An 11822-nucleotide genomic window follows, 5' to 3' on the forward strand; every position below is an offset into this window, starting at 1 on the left:
GTCAACAAGAGAGAGTGACATTCCTGAATGAGACATGGTCAACCAGTCCTAGGAGTCAACAAGAGGGAGTGACATTCCTGAATGAGACATCGCCAACCGGAGTCAAAGAAGTCAACAAGAGGGAGTGACATTCCTGAATGAGACATCGCCAACCGGAGTCAAAGAAGTCAACAAGAGAGAGTGACATTTCTGAATGAGACATGGCCAACCAGTCCTAGGAGTCAACAAGAGAGAGTGACATTCCTGAATGAGACATCGCCAACCGGAGTCAAAGAAGTCAACAAGAGGGAGTGACATTCCTGAATGAGACATCGCCAACCGGAGTCAAGAGGAGTCAACAAGAGAGAGTGACATTCCTGAATGAGACATCGCCAACACCAGTCCTAGGAGTCAACAAGAGGGAGAGTGACATTCCTGAATGAATGTCAACAGTCCTAGGAGCCAACCAGTCCGAATGGACATGGCCAACCAGTCCTAGGAGTCAACAAGAGGGAGTGACATTCCTGAATGAGACATGGTCAACCAGTCCTAGGAGTCAACAAGAGGGAGAGACATTCATGAATGAGACATGGCCAACCAGTCCTAGGAGTCAACAAGAGGGAGTGACATTCCTGAATGAGACATGGCAACCAGTCCTAGGAGTCAACAAGAGGAGAGGACATTCCTGAATGAGACATGGCCAACCAGTCCTAGGAGTCAACAAGAGGGAGTGACATTCCTGAATGAGACATGGCCAACCAGTCCAGGAGTCAACAAGAGGGAGTGACATTCCTGATGAGACATGAGATCCAAGGAGTGCATCAAGCAGGATCATGAATGAGACATGGCCAACCAGTCCTAGGAGTCAACAAGAGGGAGTGACATTCCTGAATGAGACATCGCCAACCGGAGTCAAAGAAGTCAACAAGAGGGAGTGACATTCCTGAATGAGACATGGTCAACCAGTCCTAGGAGTCAACAAGAGGGAGAGACATTCCTGAATGAGACATGGCCAACCAGTCCTAGGAGTCAACAAGAGGGAGTGACATTCCTGAATGAGACATGGTCAACCAGTCCTAGGAGTCAACAAGAGGGAGTGACATTCCTGAATGAGACATGGCCAACCAGTCCTAGGAGTCCAAGTGACATTCCTGAATGAGACATGGTCAACCAGTCCTAGGAGTCAACAAGAGGGAGTGACATTCCTGAATGAGACATGGTCAACCAGTCCTAGGAGTCAACAAGAGGGAGTGACATTCCTGAATGAGACATGGCCAACCAGTCCTAGGAGTCAACAAGAGGGAGTGACATTCCTGAATGAGACATGGTCAACCAGTCCTAGGAGTCAACAAGAGGGAGAGACATTCCTGAATGAGACATGGCCAACCAGTCGCAGGAGTCAACAAGAGGGAGTGACATTCCTGAATGAGACGTCCCCAACCAGTCATAGAAGTCAACAAGAGGGAGTGACATTCTTTAATGATACTCCATCGTCCGCAGCCGAAGGAGTCAAAAACCAGGTACAACGGGGTTAATTGAGGAGGAATAAAGTAAGAAAAACATCATCTATATTACTTCTTGGGGGATTCAGGGGATTCTTAACACCTATATCATAAACAAATGTTCGCGTCAAGCGTACTGGCACACATTTTTCTCTCGTTTATTTTGTAGCAGACTAAATGACACATTACGCTCTAATTCTATAAAAACAGTCAATGGTAAAAGAAACACAGTAAACTTTAAATTTCCGCTTTTACTAAGAAAAAAAATCAAATTGATTCAATAAATCTTATTTCTTTCGTCCAAAAGAACACGATTTGCAATAGCAGCAGCTCACGTGGTAAAGAATAAAAACAACATTACAAACCTCGATGTCATTTTTGACAGCGTCGAGAAGTAGTTTTGCAGGGTCGGGATTCTCAACTGTGTCTGAAATAAAGGTGTAAACATTTAGTTAAAACCAAAGTCTTCCACATATATTTTATCATACCGCATTGCTGGTTAACTACGCGGCTTAAAATTTTCACGATTGTAATTAACAGCGAGGAAATAAAATGTTAAAGGTGTTCAATTTTTACGATTACGCTTTCAATGGATATATGATTGTACTTTTATCTCAGCATTTCGCGGAATAAAATATACAAGATCGTAGCAAGGTCCAGCAATATCGTGAAAATATAATCTCTACGAATATAACCAGCCACATGGCATTATACAAATTCTGATAACTGAAGGCCAGTGTAGGTTTTTAATGTTAAAGTAATTGATTAATATTTGTTTTAGTAAAAACCGACGAATTAGTCACAATTTGCATGAGCTGAAGTCTTACAAGCAAGCTTTGTGAAATGTGGGAGGGGCGGTTGCTGACTGATTTAGGATGCCCAGCAAATTACCACAAGCCCTCTACCTCTAGGTTGCGAATTCAAATATCATGTGGGTTAGTTTTCAGACACTGATCATAGGTCAGCGGTTTACCTCAAGGTACTCTGACCTTTTTCCTCCTCCTAAACCTGGAATGTTCTTAAATGACCATGGCTGTCAAACTACCTTTAACTAATCAAACCCACCATGTGACATATCGCGAAACTTGATTAGATGACGTGAAAACAACTAACCATCAAACCAAAGGAGCCTAGCCTGACGTCGATATTCGTAGTCTTGTCGTTGGAGTATGGTGTTCAGAGTATAGTAAAACCTTGCTACTTGCAGATCCCGATGTTCAGCATCCATATCAACGACACGGGACTTCTCCATTTTCTTTATAGCACTCAGCACGTTTGGGTACTGAGCAACGCAGTAAAATTTCTGTTGGGATAAATGATTTATCGGATATGTGCCTTTAATAAGGTCAATATGATGTTATATAGTACCGATATTATTAAATAATGATTTCGGGTCAATACGGTCAGTATTTTGTTTCGATATTCTTGATGTCAGTAGATCATCATAATGGCAAAATGAAGGCTTTTTGATTTTAAAATTACATGTTTTTGTTGAAAATGTCATTAACACAATTTGATTATGCATGCTATTTACAAAAAGAACAACATCATCCCTAAGGATATCGACGTTTGGCCAATGCGAACAAGATAATATGATAAATACAAGCCAGTGTATCTCCATGAGTAACAGTATAGTTTACCTCTCCCTTATCCTCGATGCAGTACACATTAAGTATGTATGGTCGTCCTGGGTTCCCGTCTTTATCGACAATAATATCTTTAAGTTTGCCTACTTTCTTAATCCTTTTATGATAAATCTCCTTTGGCACACAGCAGCTTTTTGGCACAATTTCATAAACAGCAATTGGCATATTTTTGTCATTTTCTTTATACCATGGGCTTTCTTTAATCCTCTTTTCTAGATCTATTAACAAAGAAAAAGTCTCAGTTTGTATATTTATACGACCAAATTAAAGTCCAAATATCTATTTGATTTCTTTTTTATGATCTAGAAGATTTTGAAAACATGCTCTGTTGTAAATCATGCAGAGAAAGGACTATATCGAAATCAAAATGGGCAATAATTCGGAAACTTTTAATTAAGAAATAAAATAGATATTGAACATGGCTATTGGCTAAGTAGGTCCCACTTTTCAAACAAGTCGACGTTAGCCGACATCGTAGCGTCGTTGCCGAGAACACAATGTGACTACGTGACTACGTTCTTTCCGAACTCTTCCGAGAACGGGTCATAAATTTTCCGACTCCCGTGAAGGCATGTTTGCAAGCATTGACATTCAAAAACTTTTGTACCAAAATTTCTTCAGAAATCATTATAAATATTCTTTGCAATAGATTAATTTTAACTACATCTTCAAATACAGTACTGACAATATTGAGGACATTAGTGTGACTTTAAACAACGTTGATAAACAAAACCTGTTATATTTTGTTATATTCTTTAAACTACAGACTTGTCACATTCAGATCTATAAACAAAGCGAAAGTCCGATTTTGTAAATAAATAAACACGACAAAGTAAATTTAATGTTGTGACACCATATTGTGTCTTAATAAATCTTCTTATTTTGTGAGATATGGAAGCCGACGTTATCCAATGCATTACTTATCGAACTTAACCCTTTGTCGCTTATGCCATCTATCAAAATTACACAAGTAGATTCACACGGGGAGGTTTTATTTGTAGAAACGTCGACAAAGGCCTATGGGGAGCCTGCATATGAAAGTTGCGACAGATCTCTCCCATGCTTTCTAAGAATTAGCGGTAACAAGAATTGTGAACGGGCGAAAAGACGAACGAATTACGTACAAAAGTGATTTGATCTAAAAAAATAGTTTCTATTTTGATCAACGCAAGACGTTGATATTATTAAGTAACAAATAGCTGCGAATGTAGAGCGGGTCAGTCATTTTTCTTTGTTTTTGGAGCAAATATCAGCATGATGGTGCAAATTTTAAAATGAAATACTCAATATTACTTACCAGGATGAACCTGGTGATGGTATCCATAGTAATGTGACCATGCCTGCGCATGCGCCACATTGCCGACAGGTAATTCGCTGGTTATCATTTTGCCCTCTGGAATATAACAGGGAAAAGGCGATGTAGAAAACTTACCTTATTTGGTTATATACTAAGTAAGCCCGAAATCAGTATCTTATGTAAATTGCTTTTAAAGATGCACAAGCCGGTATACACTCAATTTCCAGGGGTTACTATCGCAATAATGGAATCAGTCATTATATGCTTAATATTATAACACTTAAGATATCATTTAATCTATCTCCATCCTCTTGTGCTATCCAGATATGGAAGGCAAAATTAGATACCATTAAAAAGGAAATAAAGACTCCTTTCCTAATAATCGTCTTTTCCCTACCGTTGTAAGTGTATTAGAAAGAATTGTTTTAAACACGTTTATAAATATTTCCTTGAAAAAAAACCCGCTTATTCCTTCATGCTGAGGCATTTAACAGTATATCAATTAGTACTTTTTCCCATAACATTTGCATAAACAACGAAGAAAAGATTATGTTGCAATATCTCAAAGTTTTGACTAGGTCTGGCATAAATGTCAGGTTAAAACCTTCAGTATATCAGGAAACTTTTTATGGTTAAAGAATTATTTTAGTATTCCAGTATAAAAATGATTTCATTGATGAAATTCATATTCTGAAAATAGTTTGGATAAGGGCTGGGGTCCAACAAGGATCAATTCCTTGCCCCCTACTTTTTTTACCTCGTATGGTTTGAATGACCTCATCAACTTGGCTGCCTTCCCAGTTCCGAAATCCATCTATGTCCAGTTCATACTTCTTTATCATATCAAATAACGCGAACTTTGGAAGCTGTGATCAAACAATAATAAAAGTTTACATTAGTAAACTATGGACTCAGGAATTCTTTTCAGACTTTTAGAAAATACCAAGTATGAAGTAAGATTTATTGATGTATGGGTCTAGATTAAAAGGTTAAACAATGGTACCTAAGTGTTCTTCGATGAGGTTACGTTCTTTTATATCACTCGAGCGATGTTTAAATAAATATATATATACTAGATATTAAGCCTCTTTTAGTTAATCACTTCAAAAATTCACTATATTTCATAGTGTTTTAGATATTTCGTCGAATATGCCATTCTGAAATGACTTAAGAATGGAATATCACTAGTTGTTTCAAGGATGATTACATATTATCAAGGATTGAATCTTGCTTTGGTCGAATTCATGGGGTGATGAATAGAGTTGCTTTTGAAACATATTTTCTTGCGCGGAGACTGGTGTTAATCTACCAAAGTTCATGAGCAAATGAAACAGGATTTTTAAAGTAGTTTCACCGAGTTCAACTTCAGTGAAAATTGAAATATTTACGATGACATTATTTCTTGACAGTATTCTGTAAATACCTCACTCTCGGGGACGCCATGTAGAAGTATCACACAGTTGAGGTGGCCTAGCTTTTGGGATCGCTCTAAAGTAAGTATGGTCTGTAAGGCAAACCAGGAACTATCCATAGCCTTCCGTGTCACTAGGAACAGGGACGCTCTACTGTCAGAGAGAACGCTAACGATAGCGTCCAGCGTAGGTGTTCCACTTTTAATGTCGCGTTCAATAAAACTATCAATCCCTGAAAATAAAACATTAAAGTTTCAGTGTCCACAATATTTCCGCGCTGGTGCAAACATAGAAAAATCATCAATGTGTTTCGGACTCTTTCACCGATTATTTTTTTTCTCTTTTTTTCTCTCAATTTTTGAATATTTTAGGCAGTACTAGGCGTAGTTTGGTATAGCGTAAATTAATTGCGATAAGTTCCTAACTTGGAGTCTCTGAGAAGATTGTATAGTATAGTAAAGAATTGGTTTGTTTATACGAAGAAATAGGTGGTCGTCAGCGGCACTGTAACTTTAAAAGTACACCCATGACGATGTGATAAGCGTAGCAATGATAGACTTTTGTGTACTATATTTCCTCGTATTATTCAAAGTCATTTTCAATTATTCATGGGCATATGAGGATGGAAGTATTTGTGTCTAGTAGCAGTCTTATAGGAGTTCGTGGTTCTTACGCATAATGATGGCTACATGTATTTTTCCGAAAAGACTTTTAGTTTCTAAAATGAGAATACAAAACGAGATTGATTATTTTGTAGATGTTAATTTTGGTAGGGCGAATTATTTCATGTTAATTTTGGTAGGGCGTTTCATCTTATGTTTCCCGCATCATATTCACATTAGAGCGCGTTATATTTCATGTTGATGACTACATGTATCAATTGGCGAAATAAGGGAATCTAATCATCACTGTTAACAAAGATTACACAGGATACATGACGTATAATGCATTTGTTTGGTGTTGTAAACTCATCTTAGGCTATTGGTATATTTATATTTCGGATGTTTTTATTGTTTAAGAAACTTTTATTTTTTTTGTTTCGGAACGGTAGTGTGCCTTTAATGTGAAGGGACTGTACATTGCATAGTAGATAACATGGTGGCATGTGACGAAACAAAGTCGTGAAGTTTTATCACCAGGTAGCTTCATCGATTTTAATTCTATTTTTTTTAAAAGAAAACAACAGAACATATTTCAGATTTGTTTACCTTTCTTCTCCAGGTGTACTTTTATTATCTCGGCCAGTCGTTCATCTTCCCTGCTGTGTGCTATGACCACCTTTCCCTTCCCACAAAACACTCCATCACCTCCATCGCACTCCATAGGGGTCGCCATGTTCTCTTCAATAACTCTGTATACAGAAATTGTCAAAATGCATTTTAACCTTTTGAAGGACCCTCTCAATCCTCTTGCAAAAAGCCAGAATATTAAAAAAGCATCGATTGCTATGTATGATATTTTGAGAAAAGGCAGAAAATTGAATTTATCGGTTAGATGCATTTTTGAACTATTTATGCATTTTTGAACTATTTAAAAAATAGTTAAACCAGTTTTGTTATACGGTTGTGAGATATGGGGTTTTACAAATGTACAAACAATTGAGCGCTTTTGTTTAAAATTTTTGTAAACTGCTATTGGGTTTGAAAAAAGTACACCAAATAACATGGTATATGGCGAACTGGGTACTAGACCACTTATAATTGACATTAAAATAAAGATGGTTAATTATTGGTCAAATATGATTCTATCTAAAGAAAATAAATTAAATGTTGTAGTGTATAGTATGTTATATCATGTTTTTGTAAATGAAAACAGAGTAGTTCCATACTTAACTTTTGTACAAAATACTTTAAACGAATGTGGTTTGATGTATATATGGCACTCTCAGTTCCAACACAATTTGAATCCAAAATGGGTTAAAGCTCAAGTTAAGCAAATATTTTATTATGTGACCATTTTTTTTCCGCAAAAATGGAATAATGACATTTTTTGTTCCCCAAAGTCAATTTGCTATAGAATATACAAAAACGAATGTAATTTTGAAAAATATTTTGATATATTAAATGATGATGAAAGAACTTTAATGTGTAAATTTAGAACAAGTAATCATAAATTCATTGTGGAGTCTGGTAGATGAATTAATATGAATTATCAAGATAGAATTTGTACTTATTGTGATACCAATGATATTGGTGATGAATTCCATTATTTATTAAAGTGCCCATTTCTGACCATAGAAAGGATATTATATGTTAATGAGTACTATTATACCAGAGCAAATATCATAAAATTTTCACAGCTTCTGAACTCAAATAATATAAAAATAGTGAGAAATTTATGTAAATTTATCAAATTTTTGTTTAAAAAGGTCATATAATTTGGTGGGGTGTGTTGCTTGGTGTCTTCGGCGACATGCTTCAGTGATATAGCACTATAAATCCACTATACAAGAAGACACACCATGAATATACCGCAGTCTCCCGAAACACGCACCTCACACAACATACACGCAACACACCGCATACATGGGAGGCCGTCCTTACATGACCATAGCTGTTAATAGGACATTAATTAATTAAACAAACAAACAAACAAACATATAATTTGTCCTCCTTCTATGTTGCATTTCTTGACTGTTGTTAATATGTTTCTCTACGCAATGTATTTTGTAAAGAGACTAATAAATAAAGTTTGAAGTTTGTGTTTCCTCAGATATACGGAAGGCAAATGTAATATCACTTCAAACATTTTCTTTTCTAATAATCGTCTATAATAATGCCATTTGACCTTTCGAAGAACCCGCTAATAAGAACATATTCATTATTCAGTTACAACCGTAATGGTCTTTGGTGAAACTAAGTATGTTCTCTTTTCTACTGTTTTTTTATATGAGAAATGTCGTTCCTTTTCTTTGCAAACGTTCGGTGTATTTTAGTTATGTTTTTAATTTATTTTCGCTTACCAAAATTTTGTTTTGTTCCATTTACGTTTCGTTCAATTTCGTTTTATCTATTCTACATTTAATGTGCTAACATTAATTTTTTCTAATTTCGTTTTGTCTACATCCAATATGCCTACATTCATTTTGTCTAATTTCGTTTTATCCAAATTCACTTTTCCTACTTTCTTTTTGTCTACTTTCGATTTGTCTACCGATTTACTATAATAATCCATACTTTCGTTTTGTCCAAATTCATTATCCCTGCAAATTACATGTAGTTCTGTCTACTCTCGTTTTGTTTAATTTCTACTCTACTTACGTATTGTTCAGTTCTTTTACATTCTATCCCTACTTACATTTTGTCTAGATTAGTCTACATTCTATCCCTACTTACATTTGGTCTAGTTTTGTCTATTTGGTCTAGTTTTGTCTACATTCTATAACTACTTATATTTTGTCTAGTTTTGTCAACATTCTATCCCTACTTACATTTGGTCTAGTTTTGTCTAATGGGTCTAGTTTTGTCTACATTCTATAACTACTTATATTTTGTCTAGTTTTGTCTAAATTTTATCCCTGCTTACAATTTGTCTAGTTTTGTCAACATTCTATCCCTATTTACATTTTGTCTAATTTTGTCTACAATCTTACACTACTTTTATTTTGTCTAGTTTTGTCTACATTCTATCCCTACTAACATTTTGTCTAGTTTTGTCTACATTCTATCCCTACTGACATTTTGTCCAATTTGTATACATTCTATCCCTACTTAAATTCTGTCAAGTTTCGCTTTCTTTTCTTAAATTATTCCTACTTTCGTTTCGTCTAAGGTTATTGGTAAATACGCCGACAGGTTTATATACGTATACGAAGAAGAAAAAATTGTCGATGATTCAGAAGTGATGTATACAGGAAAAACATTCATCTTACAAGAGATCGTGTCAGCGTTCGGAAACCGTGGTCAACGGTAGGGGAATTCTGAGCAGGTAGTGAGATGATCGTCAAGTTACATTACAATGTAACCAAAGCCCAATTATGTTTTTGTAAAATATTTGTTTGTAAAAAAAAACTCAACTTTTGCCTACCAAGAGCCTAATGACGACAGTAATTGATGAGAGTACACTACTAGATAGTTTTAGAGCTGTAACAGAGATGATATGGAAATTCCCCCAGATATCGGAAATTCCGTACAGAACATGTTTTAAATATCCCTTCGTTGTTGGTCACACACTATGATGACATATATTATTTCCACTTATAGCCGAATCATTGGAAAATAATAGCATGAAAATTTCAATGTGACAAAAATTAATCATAATTCCAAAAGTCAAATTGTTATACATTGTATTTGACATTAAAAATATAATTTCAGTTGTGACAAAGGAAGAACACACTATTCAATTCATGTAACGAACTAGGAATGGTCTCGCCGTAGAGTTTTGTATCTAAATGTATTTCTCTATTCATATTATATAAACACATATAAAGAGAGAAGAAACTATTTATAAAGCAAAACGCCTGTGATATAAGTCTAACACTCAACACACCATAGTTAATTTATTTTTAGAAAGTAAAAGAAATGACAACTTTCAGAAAGAAACCTGTAATATATCTATTTTTTAGCGAATTTTCCTAAACTGCATTTTTTGGCTGTTCTTTTTGCTTTTATTTTTTATTTATTTTTTTTTTTTTATCAAATGACATATTTGTATGGTATTTTATGGTAAAAAATGCAAATCAACATGCATACCGTCACAACAAATTTCGATATGGAGACTGTTTGCATCAACACTATTCTTTTGTGTTTTTTTACATGATCCAGGAAGTTAAATGTATAATCTCAAATCTATAGGATTTTGTTGGTGTCAGCTGGGTTTTGCAAAACATGTAGGTGTAATAGTGTTTAATATGACTTGTCAACATGATCATAAAGCAACGTCATTTATATGCTCAATATGTACTCTTTTGGAACAACTTTCAAAAGTAAAATGAGAATAAAATCATGTATCCACCAAAAATATTGTTCAATCGGAAACTGTCGGTACTTTCCGTAAACGATCGTACGTGATGGTGTGTATATATATGTGTAGTTCGTATGTACATGTAGTTATATTATAGCTATCGGACAATGGGATCGAAAGTAAACTTCGAATGTGTACACCTACACGTAAACAAAAATACCTAGGTGTCAGGAGAGAACAATGATATAGTTTATATGCCCAAAACTAGTGAAGCATACATGTATGTCTGCCACAAAATTGAAACTACTTAAAGCCGCGAGGAAACAGTTGTTATCCACATATACTGTACATGCTGATCATAGATAAAACATACAATATAGGTCTACAGAACAATCACGTATAGATTAGATACTCACGTATCCGCTATCTTCAGCGTCCAGTGCTTGCATGTTTAGTTTCACTCTGTCGTTGGCTGTGGATATCAGAACGCAAGAGCTATTTTTAAAACACGGGATTCCCAGAACAAATTGGGTTTTCCGGAAACCTTTGCAGTCGCGACACGCGCGCGTGTATATAGATGTCAAGGTCGATATGTGCTATTTATATACAACAGGTAACTTCTCATACTAAGATATATCTAGTATACTAGAAACATATTATAGTGATATTGTGCATGTTTACATGTATGTATATTTGCATGTAAACGATAATACTGGTCTTTTCGGCTCTTCGACAACTGCCGAATCGTATATTCGTCAAATATATTACATATAGGCATAAAGAGAGATAACTCGTATAGCAATATTCTGACTAAAGAGTCATTAACATGGGTATTGATTTCAACTTGTAATCACCATTTCTTACTTTTAATGACAGAAAGAAAATTAGATATGCACTTTTAATTTAGTTTTTTATCGTAAGATAATGTGAGAATAAAAATATAAAAAAAAAAAGAAAAAAAAAAAACCAGACCGGTAGATTTATTCTTCGCATTGTATGATAACGTCAGATTCAGAAACTCTTGAATGCACATATGACAGCGGTATCGTGTTTTTTTACTAACAGCTATGCATCCAATATCATT

At 35.2% G+C, this 11822-nt stretch overlaps 1 protein-coding gene across 1 annotated transcript in view; it reads right to left on the minus strand.

The window, feature by feature from the left end:
* Positions 1–11312, minus strand: part of LOC138306891 (uncharacterized) — a 35470-nt gene extending 24158 nt beyond the window's left edge. The window contains exons 1-8 of the mRNA XM_069247439.1: positions 11155–11312; positions 7045–7187; positions 5848–6068; positions 5182–5290; positions 4425–4520; positions 3122–3345; positions 2595–2784; positions 1847–1908 (exon numbers count right to left, since the gene is read on the minus strand). Of these exons, the coding sequence (XP_069103540.1) occupies positions 1847–1908; positions 2595–2784; positions 3122–3345; positions 4425–4520; positions 5182–5290; positions 5848–6068; positions 7045–7171 (1029 nt within the window). The 5' untranslated portion in view covers positions 7172–7187; positions 11155–11312. The remainder of the gene's footprint in view (positions 1–1846; positions 1909–2594; positions 2785–3121; positions 3346–4424; positions 4521–5181; positions 5291–5847; positions 6069–7044; positions 7188–11154) is intronic.
* Between the last annotated feature and the right edge of the window lie 510 nt (positions 11313–11822).

Source organism: Argopecten irradians, chromosome 14 (genome assembly GCF_041381155.1).
Source record: "Argopecten irradians isolate NY chromosome 14, Ai_NY, whole genome shotgun sequence".
NCBI classification, from domain to species: Eukaryota; Metazoa; Mollusca; class Bivalvia; order Pectinida; family Pectinidae; genus Argopecten; species Argopecten irradians.